The sequence below is a fragment of the Montipora capricornis genome, chromosome 6 (assembly GCF_036669925.1).
Source record: "Montipora capricornis isolate CH-2021 chromosome 6, ASM3666992v2, whole genome shotgun sequence".
NCBI classification, from domain to species: Eukaryota; Metazoa; Cnidaria; class Anthozoa; order Scleractinia; family Acroporidae; genus Montipora; species Montipora capricornis.
In genome coordinates this window covers 5,377,764-5,395,263 of record NC_090888.1, presented here as the reverse complement: position 1 = coordinate 5,395,263, position 17,500 = coordinate 5,377,764, and the positions used below count along the sequence as shown (strand labels likewise).

Sequence of the window (17,500 nt, the reverse complement as noted above, 5' to 3'; positions counted from 1 at the left end):
AAGAAAGTACGTATGATTTGAACTCAGCACGACTTTAGTACGACTTGGAAAGGGTCATCATTGTTATTTTTCGGACTTTTATTGTATTTCTCAGATAATATGTGCGCTGGCTAAATCAGCGGGCAGTATTCTACAGTACGGCCCGCTAAACTTAGAATTTCGATAAAACGTTATGTAGCAAGTATTTCATGTCGTTTCAGTTACCTAAACTTGTAAAACTGTTTGAATCTTGCAAGCAACTACAGTGTAACCCCGCTCTACGGACACCCGCTTAATACAGACACCCGTATATAGCGAACCGTTTCGTTTGCCCCGACAAAAAGATCATATATTCTCTCCAAAATTTACCCACTACAGTTTTTGACAAGGGACAGAGAAAAATTGTCCTTAATACGGACGCATTTTGATATGGACAACGGACAATTTTTCTCTGTCCCGTGTCAAAAACTGTAGTCTGCCTCCTATTGCAGTTTCACTTCCTTGGCTTTTTGCTGCGGTCATTGCTCGTAGCCTTCATGCTCTTTCACGGCCTTGTCGTGTATAGTTAAACTTGAAAAAGAGACAACGTACGTTTTCTAGTCGAAATGTCTGCTGTAGCTTTTTATCACTAAAACATTCATGTGTTCGGGCATGTCCCCTTGGTGTCCATATTAACCGGGTTTCACTGTATTTCAAACAGCCAAGAAGATTTAGTTTTTCGGATTTTGACACGGCAATCTACATGGCAGTTGAAACTTTCGCTTCCAGATGAACCTCAGAGATATGATAAATATCTTACTAACCTCGTTTTCTCGGTAATTATTTTAAGTTACGGATCTTCGTTTTTCCCCATCGTTTTATGGCCCGCGCGCTTCGCTCTTGGGCCATAAATCAACGGGAAAAAAACTCGGTCCATAACTTACAGTAAGGACCTCGAACTCGGTTAGTAAGAGGTATTTACAACTTGAATAGAGTCAATTACTACTTTTATTTTTCTGTTTCCATTCGGCTACTATTTACGGTCTTTTTGGTCGTCGAATTTTACATGCACCGAATCCAACGGAAATGAGCGAGAACAGCTAAACTGCGCAAAGAGAATATGAAGTAAGAAAGTTTATCTCCATGCCCCATGATAACTACTTGAAATCTATTTTTCGATCTCGGCATTGCTATTTTTGGACCCAGAATGAATTACGTCATTCTTTCGGAAAAATCGTACGTCGACCTTAAAATAATCGAGGAACTAAAAATAGCTTTAAAATAATTATCACAGTAAGAGGGAATGTATGGGGAATTAGCTCTCTTATTTCCTATTTTCTTTCTTCTACAATTATCATAGAAAGAGGGTCATGTGTGGGGGATAAGCTCTCTTACATCATATTCTCTTGACCGCGCCTATTTGGCAGGGACGGTAGCAAGCTGCTTTGTCTAGCAGTGCTTATCAGTCTCCTAAGATAATGGCGGGAAAATGCAGAAACAAGCTGCCTGCTTTTTTTAGTCCAAGCAGTATTTCCTCCATTTGCCTTGTTTCGCTTTTTAGATATACGTATTTTGACATGTTTAAGTGAACAGCATATTTAAGACCACGATAGCATTTCACACATTACAGACCCACTCTTTGCCGGTAAATAACACCTATATAGACCTCTTTCATAATGGTGGCCCATTCGTTTATTCTTTTATAGTTGTATGTTCATTATAACCTTTCTGAACTAGTTGCCATGTGCACAATTCACAACAATAATTATTTACTTCTACAAAGCCATTACTTACAATTTACATACATAGAAAAGAGTTAACAAAATGACAGACGTCATGAAAGTGGTCTATAGTTATCGGTCATGTGTCTCTTAGATTTAACTTTGAATAAATAATGATTTTTTTTTTAGTTCTAACGCTGTACTATACCTTGAACAAAGTTCCTTTCCCTTATGAAGTAATCCGTTTTGACAATGTCAACACTTAACAGTGCCTTTTTGGAGTAAAAGACCAAAAGCCTCTCTTCAATTTCCTTAATCAGTTGCAATGCTTTAGCCATATGCTCTTGAGACACCCAACCCTGGACGTCAAGGACTTTCAGATGTCTTGAACTCTTTACATAAAAAGCAAGCTGCCTATTCTTTGCTCTAATTTGGACGCGATTGGTGATGGGACGTGTTTCAGCATTCAAATGGTGTTCAATATCTTGGAAGCAACTCTCTGCAATAGCCTCCTCGTTTTCAGTGATGCCAATTTTGGCGGATTTCTCTACATAAAAAGAGGCGACGCAATATCTGTTCTCTGCAGTTTCTTCACCAGCAGCACAAGGTAGCAAAAGCTGAAATAGAGACGATAGAAATCATTCATTTCTAATTAAGAAAAAAAGCAGCAGCAGTGGTTCTTTTTTAAGTTGTCTTGCTCTAGTACTTTTGATGTCATTTGTCATTCATTTATGCATAACTGAAAAAAAAGAGCAAAATGAAATATAAAAGAAAATTACGTTTGCTGAAACAAAAAGCGTATATATGTATGTACGTATGTAACGTACATAATTCACAAAATAAAGGAAAGAACACCTGTTAGGTCTTAAAGCTAAGTAGCAGTACGCTCCCTCTCTTACCTCTATGGAGTCATCAAGCAATTCCTTAGCCCGTGCATAATTCCCCTCCCTACGGGCCACCGCTGATTCAAGATACTTGAGTTTTGATAGGAGGAAACAATGATTGGTAGAATGATATGTCCGTGATATCACCAGGGCGTGTTTTGCATGTTCCTTTGCCTCCTCGATCTGGTTTTCGTGCAAGTCTAGCACTGCCAGCTGTAAAAATGATATAGATTAAAGTCAGTTGTACTTGTGGACTATGCGAAAAAATGTTATCTGTCGTCATGACCTTTAACACAAGCGTCAGTGCTGTGAGGGATGTGGTCATACATGAAGGAACTGACCTTTGTTGTTGCAAAAACATACACATCAAAAGAACTCTCGTTTTTGCTTATTGCACTTCGTACTTCGATGATAATCATTTTCAGATTTGTTTGCCAGAACGAAAAAAAAAAACATTATATTTATGTTTATACAGTAACTATACCAATAATTTTTCTTATAAATAACTCTTTTTAAGTTTTTTTTTTTCCTGGGGAGAAAGCATATTAGAAAACTATAGATTACCACTATGAGCTCCATCTCTAGCTAAGAATAAAATTACATTAATTGTGTGCACATTTAACAGTGAAACGCAATAATATTATTAAGGAGTTAACACTAAAATGAGTTTGAAGCATGATTATACCTACTGAAAACAGAGTATTTTTAACTTAAAAAGTGAAAAACTGAACACAGCCGATCGCCATGAATAATAATAATCCTTTGAAATATATTTTTTTTATGAACAAACCCGTGCTATTTTTGGACCCAGCAAGTATAAATTTACCTAACGGCATTCTTTCTAACCAATCAGATGCCGACTTAAAAATGACCATGGGGCTAGAAATAGATTTCGAATACTTTTCACTGGAAGATTACAATGTATGGCGGATAAGTTCTCTTACTTTATCCACTCTTGTCAAAAGAGACAAATAAGACAAAATACAGACACACAGATCACACGTTGCAATCTGCATCGCTAACTGACCACATCGTGAGACAAACGATTACATTCTATATTTATTATTACAAAAACACACTATTATTCCAGAAATGCTTCACTCTAGGTATTTCAAACATGGATTAAACAGTCTTGACAAACCTCATATAATACGAGAGGTATCAAATCTGTGAACCGCGCATGCGTGTCAGCATACTCTTTGAGCCTCTCCAAGTTCTCCATGAAGATCTCTCGCATTCCTTAGAAAAAATAAAATAAGCATTTTCCAAGACCAAAGTGCTGTAAACTTACCCCGAATGTAAAACATAAAATGTACCTAAAACTTACCATCATCTGCTAAACGCTGAAAGCGTTTGACAATTGACATTCCCGCCTCGTTGGTCCACATACCTGTTGTAAATATGAAAATTAACAAGTCGAACTGTGGCTTGGTGCTGTTTTTACTCTTATCATATCGACAACGATATTCATCATCACAGCGGTCGAATGTGATGAACTCACGAGGCACAGCCTGAGTGAGTCCGCAATTGTATTTGTTTTTTACCACAACATCGACCAAGAGTTTACTCATTCCACCGTTGTGTGACATGCATCAGTGAAGCGCCCGTCACTGTTTCAAAATTTATCGATAACGGAAATTCACTCAGCGAATCAGATTGCAGGTTTCAAGCAACTGCGGTAAAACACTGATGAAAGATTCGAAATCCTCTACTGGAACCCACAATTAAGGAATTAAACTTAGAATCTGGGGCGCGATCCATTCAACCAAAGTTTCCGGACGGAAGTTTCGATTTTTCCTTGAGGCGAAAAGAATGCGACTTAGCCTGCAAAGCAGAAGTAGTTTGGGTGAGCGAGCGAATTAATCCAAGCGATTAATGATCGACCGCCATCTTGGATCATAAGCTTACAGAGGGATGGGGGCGAAACTAAAAATTATCCCAAGGGAGAGAATGATGGACATAAAGTAGAGGAAGTGCATGATTGACACCACGTGTAACATATCACACACGCCCGATATTCGATCAGGACCCCAAGATCTTAGTATTTTGAAACAATGCATTGTAATAACGACAATGACCTCGAGGCCTGATTTTCTTGATGGGATGTTCAATAGCAGGCCCCTCCTGGTATTGCTCCAGCCAGGGTCCGGGGAGTGGAATTTGCTGTTCCAGACAAGACACAAACAAGTCCTGGTCCCCATCAAAGGAAAAAAGCTTTACGGTGAATGTGAAGACCTTAGGTATTGAGGAGGGAAGCAAGAGGATAACAATTCCTGTGGATCCTTGCAGATTTCGCCGGAAATTATAATCTTCAGCTTGAGTGAAGATCAATCCACTTGGTGAAATATGCACCTTTAAGAAATAGGTTCCATTGTTCTGGAGAGGAGAAAAATGTAGTCAAGCAAACTGAAACAATGACAGACAGTGAGGATCACAGTCACTCGTTTATGTACATGCCCGAACTCCCTGGGGGCCATTTAAACAAGCAGAGACTGGCAAAATCTCTAAGAACGATTGGGACCGGTGGAAAAAGTGATGGTGATGCTCGACGGAAAATCAAAAAATAATAATCAAACACCAAAATTAAAGGAGATCATACTAAAAAAAATCATCTAAATCAAAGCTATAATGGTTGCGCTCAAGATGTTAACGATTACTGCTTTAGATTTCTGTTTGGTCTAGACCACCCACACAGTGTCATGGCGTTTTAGTAAAGTTCCTTTCAGAATGGAAAAAAAAATGGCTTTCCTTCATAAAATCCTTAAGTGAGACAAAAATCTGCAATTTACACTCCTGAGCGAGACCCCCCCCCACCCTCCATAAAAAGTATTACTTAATTAATTAATTAATCAATTGTAGCCTTCTTTTAATTTACTTCAATACAGTTTTACCTTTCACGATCCTGATTAAGAAAACATCGACCATATAAAAAAAAAAGTGAACGTATAACGTAAGCTGACTTACAATAGCAAAGCCATCTGCAGTGGGAGACATGACACAGCTCCAAATTTCCTCCTCTGGAACTTGCAAAATTTCCAGCCGATATTGAATAGCCACATACGGACCAACCAAAAAGCGCGCGGGAATACTCTTCCTTGACAAGCTAAGAGGACCCACGGCGCGGGGGTGTTGACAAAATTCTCCAAATGTGTGGCTTTGCTCAGAGTGTGTTATTATGGGTCTCAAATCTGTCATGTTGCTTAAATTAAAAAAATAAATAAATATATAATAATAAAAATAATAACAATGACATCATTATCATTATCATTATCATTATAGTTATCATTACTATTATCAGCTCCATTTTCCCGTGGCTTCTCAAGGATAAAGGGCAAATTCCAATATATCTTTGCCTTCTCATTTTCAAGCACTGCGTCAGGTAGGCTCTGTTGGTAACATAGCTTTTCATGATGACTTTTCTGGAAATTGTACTTATCCAGTAAGCGGTGGTATATCGGCCTTAGCATCCTGTCCTGCCTGGCTTTGTAGTGTGTCTGGGCGATCTTTGAGCAGGCACATTATTATTATTATTATTATTATTATTATTATTATTATTATTATTATTATTATTATTATTATTATTATTATTATTATTATTATTATTATTAACAAAGCGGCTCGGTCACGGATACTTAAGCATGTTTTGAACAATTAAAAGCTTTAATTGTATGACACAAAGCCTTCCAGAAACGGCCTATTTTTATGAATGATTGGTATATTTGTGTCTTAAAACTGTTTGTAAGGCTTTTTCGCTGTGGATGGCTCGGTTGAAAATGGATTACAATTTGAAAAATTTAGGCTAAATTGAATCTTTCAAATTGTCTCTGTGCGAAAGGTCCTGCCAGTTTTCTTCACCTACAGAGAAGAATTTTTATTTAAGACATTTAAAGTTGACGTTAGACATGTGTTAAATTCTCTAAAACTAATTTTAGGATAGTGTAGATCAAAAATGTCCGAAATCTTTGTGGCAGTGCTGAGCTCAAACGTTCTCTTGAAACTCCCCCAAAATGCACTAGTGACACTATATATGGTGTTTTATATGAACCCCGTCTTCACGTATCCGGATACTTTTCAATATTAGATAAGTATTGAGATTTACTCACTCTAAACCAGTGATGTGATGTCTTATTGGTAACATTTTTTTCTTCACTAGTGACAAATATCGTCTCAGGCTTCTCTGGTGAAGAAAAATCGTATGACCAATAGAATCACTTCATTTTCCCGCCACTGCAGTCGCGGCCGCGCGGCTGAAGCAGCAAAACAGTGATTTCCTAAAAAGAAATAATTTGTTGTAGAGAGAGGGGAAAAGATTCTATAATAAATGTGGGTCTACACGACATACGTATATACACCTTTGATACAAATCACTGAAAAGTCTTGGACAAGTGCAGTAATACATGGCTTGTTTTGGGATGATTAGCTCGTTGTATAATGAAACTTAACAAACCTGTTAGACTGGAATTATTCTTAAAAACCCAACATTTATTTAGTAATATCTCAATACTTATTCAATAAATAAATTACACCACGGTTGGTTCACTTTGTACGATTTTTATTCACTCGTTGTGAAGTATCGCAAACTCACTCGTTCGCTGCGCTCACTCGTTCGCTTGCGATTCTTCATAACTCGAGAATAAAAATCGTACGCGCTCACCAATCAGGAAGCAATCTCTATTTTCTGCGCCTTTTTTTGTACTGATTCATACATTTTTACGCTGACGCACAGGCAAGCAACCCTCTGTTTGTAGGGCCGTTGTTCATTGAAATCTGTTATTTATAGAAGAAATACAGATGAACCATAAGGTGGCTGTAATTTGCTCCAATATGCAGAATTTAAAGAATGTGATTCAATAAAAGTTTGAGGAAAATGTTAACTGAGTCATGTGTCATCTTTTTTTCGTCGTCCCGTGCTGTTTTAAGCGCTATTTTGCGAGATGAATATTTGATCTCGGCGGTTAGAACTAGCCAAGGAGACAAGACAAGCTAAAACGCAGATAGCAATCAGCCGCCGGCGCGTGACCTAGTCCACTTTAAGCTGGAACTGACGCCAAATCAGTGAAATTCTCAACTTAAAAACACCAGCATCCGGTCGATTAGAGATGCCCCCATATCTTCGCCGAATTTGAACTTCATCTTTCGAAATAAATTCAGATGAGCAATACGGTAGCTATGATTGGCTCCAATATGCAGAATTTAAAGCAAATGATTCTATAAAAGTTTGAACAAAATGTTAACTGAGTCATGTGCCATCTTTTTTTCGCTGTCCCGTGCTGTTTTAATTTATAAGCGCTATTCACCGAGAAAGGCAATCCTAAAAACCATAAAAAAAGCTCTCTCAACATGATCGGTGCAAAAAACCAGACTAAAGGAATTCGAAGCATTTGAGTGTATTCGAATCTACCAATCAGTGCAACGCGACCGTTGGGAACTGCAAGGAGGGGCTGGGAACTGCCAAGGGTCGCGTTGCACTGATTGGCAGATTCGAATACGGTAGACTCAAATGCTTCGAATTCCTTTGGTCTTGCTTTTTGCACCTATCATGTTGAGAATGGTTTTTTATCGTTTTCAGAATTGTCTTTGTCGGTGAATAGCGCTTATTAATTAGAACAACACGGGACAGCGAAAAAAACATGACACATGACTCAGTTAACATTTTCTTCAAACTTTTATCCAATCATTTGCTTTAAATTCTGCATATTGGAGCCAAACATAGGCACCGTATTGTTCATATGTATTTCTTCTAGGAATAACAAAAGATCGATGCTCACATTTCAATAAACAAAGGCCCTACTAACATAGGGTGGACTCCCGTATCCGGATTCACTCTAGTCTCCAGGACTCTTCTGTTAGTTTTTTCTATCGTAGCATGCGCTATTGACGCTGTGAAGACTAGATCCGATGTTCGGCGACGTTATCGAATTTAAAAATATTCGGATTCGTCCGTTCACACGATTTTGGACTCGGATGGTATTAAAAAATTTCCATCGTGGAGAGAGGATTTTAAAAATTGCGAATTTGCATGCCAGAATCACCGGAAACGTGTGGACAGGTTATTACATTTTGAATAAATAATTGCACTGCTTTGGCGACAGCAGAAATAATAACATGATTGACAGAACGTTCGACTAAGTCATTTTTAAGGTTGTAAGTGATCTTTTTAGTATTCATTCTAATATTCAGATCTTGGGCAATTTTCTTTTGTGACTGGCGTTTTTCGTTAAATACTATGGCGATGGTACAAGAAACAGCCCTAGAATTTTAAATATCAGGGAATCTCGAGAAGCCCAAGAGGCCACGCAAAAATTTATGAATTTTGAATTTTTTAAACTAGATAAAAGCCGATTTAATTGAGTGTAAATTGATTGTAAATTTCCGGAAATTTCGTTCCCAAAACAATCTGGTGTTTATTGGTAACTAGCATGGCGACAAGTGTGTAAACGATATAATTTCATACGAAAAATCATAAATATTTAACATTATAACACACTAAACAAACTGAATAATTACCTTTTAAGGCCCCTTCCTCCTATTGCATCTAAAGAGCAGGTTTTCATTTAAAAATAACTTTTTTAAAGATTCTGTTATCAATTTTAGGCTGTAAAAAGGCTTTTCTTGCTTATATAGGTAAAACTGATTAGAGGATGTAGGTGCTTAAATAGTCAACGACGACATAAAATTCTAGAACAAAACACCGGATGCATATTCGTTCTAACAACAAACGACAGATCGAGCGACAGTCGCAATCTCGCGGTCTTCACAGAGTCACAAATTCGATCAAAATAAAAAAGATACACGATCTATAAACATCGCCTCACGGTACAATATTCCTAAATAATTATTATTTTAGTTAAGTACCAGTTTCGCTACGAAGTGATTTCATACAATTAATTCATCACTTGACTTTTTGTTCAACGGATGGAGCCGGCATCCAAACTAGATTTAATATCCGATCTAAGTCATTCGCATCGACTGGTATTAAATTGTTACCCTTGGTTCTCTACTCTGCATCGAGAGGTTTTCTCCGGGTACTCCCTCTCCTCAAAAACCAACATTGCTTTTCATTGTTAATTTCAGTTTACAGTGTCCCCTCAATTAGCGCTCCAGTGCTAGACCGACTAGACACTTTAAATAAAGTTCCTTTCCTTTCCTTAGTTTCCTTTCCTGTCCTTTGAATGCCTGAAGCAGCAAGGATAACTTGTCCTCTTTTTTTTGCATCTATGCAACTCATTCTTAGATCATTTCAACCAGCAACAAGAGGACTACTCGCGCCGAGAGAGTCCGGAAAGTTCAGGGGGCGAGAGCGATGACGATCGAATGTTTTGATTATTGTTTTTCCGTCTTCACTGAAAACATCATGAGTTTACTTGATCAATGCCATTGGCAAGCGTCTCTCAAACTATAACTATCTAACTAGACGAATAGTTAGTATATAAGTGCTCTCTGTACGACTGAAATGCGTTAAACGCTGGTAAATTCTCCTATGATGGTAGCCGATCTATGACGCACCGGAGTCAGAGAGGTTTTAGAAATTTGTTTTGTAACAATACCAAAAATATCGTAGACTTTCAGATGTGTCTGTAAAGAGAATCTTACCTTTCGCTTATTATCATTCACTTGAGGAATCCACACAGTGGATTTCAATTTCTCAAGCTTTCCTCGCTAAACGAAAGCTTTTGACGTCCGAAAAACATATCGCATAATAATAGTCATATTATTCATGGTCGGGGATTCCCCTAAGTTCAAAATTTGAGATGACTAAGCGTACTGGAATGTCTCAGCTTTGAGCTGCTTTTTTAAGACCATTTTTCGGATATCGTTTATTGAAAAAAATATTAATGCAGTAAAAACTTACTTTTGGGGGACAAAAAGCTCACGATTCGGCAAACGGGATTGCATTTATTCCTGATACAAAATTCGCAGTCCCATAAGTAGTTCCGAATGATAAGTTAACAAATTTGAATAAAAAAATCTTAATAATAAAATTATTAATATTAAAAATATATTATTTATTCTTTCTTCTCACCATTTCATCTCAGTTTAGTTTAAAATAAAAAAGTAAAGTGGTGCATTTATATAGCGCCTTTATCACAAACGTCTCAAAGGCGCTTTACAATGATCAATTTACCCCCAGCGGACTGGAAGCATATTCAGGCGCAAATTGCAGCCGCTTCTAAGCAGTCCATGCATGCTGGTACTCATTTTACCGACCTCGGAAAGGATGGAAAGCTGAGTGAACTTCAGCGGGAAAGAAGGTCGACAAATATTCCACTCTCGGCAGAACCGGGAATGGAACCCGGGACCTTAGGGTTGGAAGGCAGAGATCTTACCATTGCGCCAACCCCTTGGACTCACAATCGTTGACAGGTCGCCAGTTGCTATAAACCTTATTTTAAATTTAATTGCCTGATTAATTATTCTTACAGCGTGGATGTCTTATAGGGCCTCTTCATATAAGCCCGGTTGACCTGGCTGGCCGTTTCTCGAAAGTCCCGAAAACTTTTCGGGCCCGAAAAGCCATTTGTGAAATTGCCAACCGCTTGTTTTGGAACGCCGATCTTTTAACATGTATTTAAGGCAACAAAAAGAAAAATAACTGTGAAGTTTGACGAATTAAATCCTCTCCTTTCTTGAGGTACAAACGGAATTGTGACACCCGAAAACGGCCCGTAAAGTTTAAAGACTTTTGAGAAACGGGCCCCAGGTGCTGGTTTCCGAGATCTCGCCTTACCTCTAAATCCTTTGTAAAAACTTCAATCTGTTCATATGAGAAGGCGAGCCAGCTCGGTTGCCGAGATCTCGGTTTTTCCATACGGGATCTCGGTAAGTGGGCGCTGGAGATTTTGCCATATGAACACTCCATCCCGGTTACCGGGAGGAGAACGATACAATGCATTTTCGTGATAGAATGGACATTACCGAGCTTTTAATTGTCTTTTCTTTGATACTGAAGCTTGGAATAGTTCTACTGACAGAAGAAAGAATTTCGAGAAATTCTCGCCAGGTTTGTTCTTTAGATTTCACGCCTGAATGGTGGCGTCACCACTTTTTCAATTTTTTTCATCTCGGAAAGCGGGCTGAAAGTCACCATATGAACAGAAACCAGTTTCATCTCGGTTAATGAGCCAGCCCGGTCAACCGGGCTCATATGAAAAGGCCCTTAGTAATGACATGAAGAGAATATACCGTTGGTACCCATATATCATATAAGAGTTGTGATGTTGGGGTTTTTAATAAAACAATTATTCTACTCGGGCATGCTGAATATGAAATGATCATAACCAACTCGGCGCTACGCTAACACCAGCGCTGTTATCCATAAATTGGGAGCAGGCCTATTTATTGAGTTTATCTTACCCGTGAAAAGAGTGAAAGATATCTAAATGATGTGAACTGTGGAAATAGAAATGAAATTAACGGCTAAGAGGGTCTCAATGGGGTGGTGGCATTTACGGCTATCGGCTAAAATTTTGGCTTTTTTACGGCTATCGGCTAATTTTTTTCAGTTACGGTTAACAAAAAAGTTAAAAATTAACTTCTTTTGTTTCAAAAAGTTAAATATTAATTAACCTTTTTTTTTGTATCTTTAAAGCAAAATAAAGGTCTTAAGATCATCTCGGCATGTGAAACAAGCTATTCTTTTGAAAAATTTTAACATTTGATAGATCGTACTTTTTACAAAGTATTCCACTTCTAATATTATTTTACACATAGAAATGTCAATAGTCAATTTAAAAATAATCTTTGTGGAAAAGCAAAGCACACACGCGAACGCCCAACTCACAGGCCGGGGCGCGACATTCATTACAACAGAAATGGTAGACTGTTCACAGTCCTCTATTTTTCCGTAAGATCGTCGAGATCGAGCGCTTTGCGTTACGGGCTGCCATCTTGCATGAGTGTCAACTACTTATGGGACGGGGGTGGTTTGGGAGGAAGCGCTCGCCCCCCTCGCCCTATAGCTATAATCCCCGACGCCCGCTCCCTCGGTACATTTGAAAATCAAGATGGCCTCCATCAACGGTAAGACGCGCTATATTTCGACGATCTCACGAAAAAGTAGGGGACTGTGAACAGTCTACAGAAATGGCCGTTTTCACACTAGAGACGGATTATTCGTGTGAGACGGGTTATCCGTTTGATGTTTCGCGTCAGATAGGTAAATACGTCTTAATTTGAAAATGAAGTAGTTTTAATTTTGAATGAACAATCCGCCTGACTTTATCCTTCAATTTCGACGGACAGTTTGAAGACGGGATTATCCGTTCCAGATAGCCTGTGTACAGCCACCCCCTCCCCTCAGAAAAGAAATCTAAGAAGGGGTGTCTGTCGGGAAGGGAGGGACTGTACACAGGTTAGTCTCAGACGGATAATCCGTTTCTAGCTCTAGTGTGAAATAACAAAATAACAAAATAACAAAATTCCCGTGTCTAGTGTTTTTAATGATAGCGAAGGACTGTACGGAACCACTGTCAGCCGTTGTCTTGTCCGTAGGCCTCATTATTTCGCACGGCTAATGCGTTTCGGGTCACCTGGTCCGAGCAAGTTGGCCACCGAAATGCCTTGATCGAGATTGCGTGGGAAGATGCCGAACAGGGACTACGTATGGGAATATCTACCGTAGCGTCAGAGAAAAACAGGGAAATGTTGTTTATCGGCAAAGTGTTTTACAAACAGTGAGATCTCTGCGTGGTGTTTCACTAGTGTTTCGAGGGCACGACCTTCTGAAAATCGCAAATATTAATCCCCAGCAAGAAGCCACACTTTCGCTATGAAAAAAAATTAGTTCCCCGAGAGAGCGGCGGAAATGGAACCAGGGACTTGGTCAACACCTAAAAGGCGCTTTACCTAACGTGCGTACGGCCACGCTAGCCGGGAAATAAAAAAACGCAACCATAAGTGAGTTTAGTACCTTCCTTAAAAGTAGCAAATCTAGGGAACACTTTCTTTTACGGTTAACCTTTCTTTTTTTACCCTTTTTACGGCTAACGGTTAAAATTTTTCAATTTTTACGGCTATCGACTAAATTTTTGGTCGTTTTACGCCTATCGGTTAACCCCATTGAGACCCTCGGCTAAGACGACTCTTCCAGTTGAAGTCCCGTGAATTTTTTTTTTTCGGGATTAAATTGCAATTGCGTAAATTGCGGTTGTAACTGCGAGGATCATATCTTCATTTCACTTGGAGTTGACATAATCACACGCTTTAACCTTGATGAAGTCCTCTTGGATTGTTTCCAGAGATGTGAGAATTGCAGCTTGCGTAGCGATGCACCGAGAAAGGCTTGCTACGCAGATTGTGGCAATCGCCCTTTCCTTTTCAGTCGGCTGAGTTAAGAGTCTGCCGCCCTAATTTCTGCTTCTTTAAACCATTTACACGCGCTAAAAAATCGCCACAGCACGTCAAATGTTTGGGACCTTGTCGACGATTTTAAGGCACAGCACTCCTAATTTTCGACGTGTAAACGTATCGGTCCCAAATGTAATGTAGAGGTCGGTACCCACAAGGGAGCTTGCTCCCGCAGCACGCTCCTGCAACACGCTTCCGGAGCAAAGCTCCCTCGTCTGCACCAACGATTTCTAGCGAAAAAATATGTTGCGCAGCAAAACTTTTGCTCCCGAGTTTTGCTACCTCATATCCAACTGGTTTGATATAAGTGAGCAAGCTCCAGGGGCAAATCTGTTGCACGAGTTTGTTTCAGGAGCAAGCTCCCACGTGTACTGAGATTTGCTTGCCGTGACATGACGTGTCTCCAGTTGGCCAATCAAATTAGCTATTTTTTTTTTTATCCACAACAGTTCCCATGCCCCAATCGGGTTGTTTCATCATTCAGCTCCCTCGTCGTGTCCTTCGTGTGTACTGGTTGGGGTACTTACCCGGGAGCGTGTTTCGGGAGCGTGTTTCAGGAGCAAGCTCCCTCGTGTGTACCGGCCTTAACACTAATGCCCAAAATGTTTGAGGTGCCCACACCGCCCTAGCTCCCGGACGTAACCTCGGCACGGGTCAACCGGTGAGCACCGTGCCAAAAAATACGTTTGTGTCAACGCCGTCCGGTGCCGTTTAAGGACTTTTTGCTAAGATTATAGCCATGACACATGCGTGGTTTTCACAAAAAAGGCGGCAAAAGAGACACGTTTTTTCTCACTCGCCTAAGAAAAACTGAGGAATTCACTGCACAGATAAGCTACAGGGCCCACTAAGATAAAATTAAATCAAACAGAAGAATAATATCATAACTGTTAAACTACTTCCACGAACCATGAACTCGATGTTTCACTTGGTTTCAATTTAGAACGTTTTTAGATTGTATGCTCCACTATTTGCTGGGTACGTTTCGACGGTCACGCAGAGCTACGATAACCATGAGATTTGATTCTGCAAAAATCTCGCAACGCGCTCGAGTATGGTCAGCGGTAACATCAGGGGCCTCACCGGGAATCACAGTGCAGCGCAAAATCAAACGAACCGGAAACAAAAGGTGCAAGTTTACTGTCAATTTATCTTTAAAATTTGCTCGGTGACCTACGTTAAAAGTCTTCATACAAATAGCATTCAACTTTACCTAACATTTAAACCTTTTTAAAAAAAATCTGTAGTGCGCAAATTTTTTTTTAATCTTAAAGGGACCTTTTTCCCTTTATCTTGATTTCCACATACAGATTTATTTTTTTCAAATTTGCAAAGGAAGTGAAGAATATTGCATACTTTAAAAAAAGCTTATAAAAAGTATATTTCACCGAATAATTTTAGAGATAAATTTTAAAGAAAATTGAAGGTTCGAAGATGAATTTTTTTTTGTCTTATTAGTGTCGAAATATAACGTCCTTCACCTAAAAATACAAGAAAAAATCCTTTTTCATCTTGAGAGGCCTTGTACTTGTCAGAAATCCTTGGTTGTTTTTCCAATTTGAACGGCTGCCATTTTGTTTTCTTTTTCTTCCGGTTACTTCCAAAAAAGGAATGTCTGCCACCATGTTGTGACGTCATTGTGCTCAAGCAAGTAGCTGGTTTTCACTAAAATCTTCTGTTATTGTGTAATAATAATACTCCGCTTTCTTCGTCGTTAATACACGTGCATTTATGGTAGAACTTGACCCATATTCTTTCGAACAAATGTGATAAAGTTAAGGATCCGAGGAAGAGGAAGCAACCGAAAGGGAAGGCTCAAGAAGGGGAAATACGACTTTGTGCAGCTGTGATTTTTGCGTAAACTGGGAGGCCGGGACAGCAAGAAAAGAAATGCATCTCCTGCTGCGAGATAGAGGAAGCTATGAACAAAATCTCAGGTGAATTGATTGTATTCAAAAGGCAATAAAAACAACTTGATTACTACGAGATTCTGTTGGCTGGTATTGTTTTGTCTGTCATTTCAATTCAATTTGACAAACTTTAGCTTACAGACATTTAGTGATACTCATAGCTCTTAACTAACAGATCTACATAAAAGGTTCAGTTAATATCTATTAAATTAGATGTGCCGGAAGATCAAGCTATTGGTTGTGTAACGCAGCATTCTAGAACTGCCATCATGGGTCTCAGTCAAGCATGTGGATTGTGAGAGCTGCGGGAAATGATTAACATGTATGAAGTAAACACATAACTCTGTTCGTGGTTTTGCGAATTTTCAAACTTAAATTAAACATCTTTGTGATCGTTGCCGAGTTTATAAAACCCAGCTTGAAGCGCAAATGGCATTTACGAAATGACGTTTCCCAGTTGCTTGCAAAAACAACTTTTCGGTTCACTTCTCCGGCGCCGGGTTTGCCACTGAAATCTCCCGAATAAAGAAAACATAGCTTACTCACTGGGTATAAATGGAATTGATGGAGTCACAAAGTTAACATTTCATCAATTACATGCAACTGTCGCATTGACCGCTTTGGCCAAGATGCCTTCAAAACCGGAGGGTTCGAAATGATCCGAACATATGTGACAGTGCTGGATATTTTGCAAGTTTTCCCTTCTAAATTCGGATGATCTATTCTTTGGGAAGGACTTCATTTTAAACAGGGAAACGATGAAAACTCTTTTGGTGTCTGACACTTCTATTAGAACAGCCCACATGCAATAGCGCACTGAACCATTTTTCAAGTTTCCCGCGTTCATTGTGCGCAATGACGTCACGCTTAGCGCCCAAGCCTGCTATAGTACAGGCAAAATGGCGGACTTCCATCGAGTGATCAATACGGATCTTTCTGGCCTCATAAAGACGTCAAAATGTAAGGAACCCCTCAAATATTGGAATATTTGCTTTAACTAAGTCAGGCACTACAAATTTGGCGAGGGAAAAAATATTCCATTTTTATCTTCAGTTCTCCTTTAAAGCCTGACTTTTGAGGGGTATGCTTTAGGAAGGTCTTTGGTTACCATGGCAACAAGTATGACGTCATAAATTGTCTCGAAGGAAACTTTAACATCGCTGTCATAAGTCAATCCATGATTTATTTCAGTAACTAAAAGCATGAAATTTTTCTGTTTAATTGTCCTGATATTTACATAAGTTGTAAGAAACCCTTTAGAGCCTCCTAGGTTGCAAAAAATTAATAGGCTGAACAGTTTGCAACAACTTGAAGCCAATGGAACACCGGCCCTTTAATTCCAACACTGAAGGGCAATGATAGTAAAGCTTTTAAAATACGTGGCGAAAACAAGACAAATTATTCAGCTTAGGGAAGCGATCTATTTACATCTATTTTTTGCTTTAATTATTTTGATTTAGTAATGGTTTAGGTTGTATGTATATTATTTTCTTCTATTTAATTTGACTTAATCTGCATTTTTTAACACCACCCCACAAGTTTCATGTTCTAGTAAACATCGTGTGAAAATAAATTTTAGGATTTACTTAATTACATTTTTTATCACTGAAAATTTCAAGAACGAAAAATTCCTTTGCTCGCAAATGCAATGATACTTCCAAGGGCACCGAAAGAGCGAATT

General features: G+C 39.0%; 1 protein-coding gene and 1 pseudogene across 2 annotated transcripts in view; one reads left to right on the top strand and one right to left on the bottom strand.

Annotated features, from left to right (window-relative positions):
- The window catches only part of LOC138051360 (uncharacterized), a 10,949-nt gene extending 667 nt beyond the window's left edge, over window positions 1–10,282 (bottom strand). Inside the window, exons 1-8 of one of the 2 annotated variants that reach the window (XM_068897555.1) lie at window positions 10,157–10,250; window positions 6,667–6,834; window positions 5,528–5,762; window positions 4,642–4,939; window positions 3,891–3,953; window positions 3,705–3,802; window positions 2,579–2,776; window positions 1,888–2,296 (exon numbers count right to left, since the gene is read on the bottom strand). In XM_068897555.1, the coding sequence (XP_068753656.1) occupies window positions 1,888–2,296; window positions 2,579–2,776; window positions 3,705–3,802; window positions 3,891–3,953; window positions 4,642–4,939; window positions 5,528–5,762; window positions 6,667–6,701 (1,336 nt within the window). In that variant the 5' untranslated portion in view covers window positions 6,702–6,834; window positions 10,157–10,250. Of the gene's footprint in view, window positions 1–1,887; window positions 2,297–2,578; window positions 2,777–3,704; window positions 3,803–3,890; window positions 3,954–4,641; window positions 4,940–5,527; window positions 5,763–6,666; window positions 6,835–10,156 lie in introns of both variants that reach the window. The other variant, XM_068897556.1, reaches the window with a different exon arrangement.
- The window catches only part of LOC138053139 (adhesion G-protein coupled receptor D1-like), a 103,312-nt pseudogene that overhangs the window by 59,750 nt on the left and 26,062 nt on the right, over window positions 1–17,500 (top strand).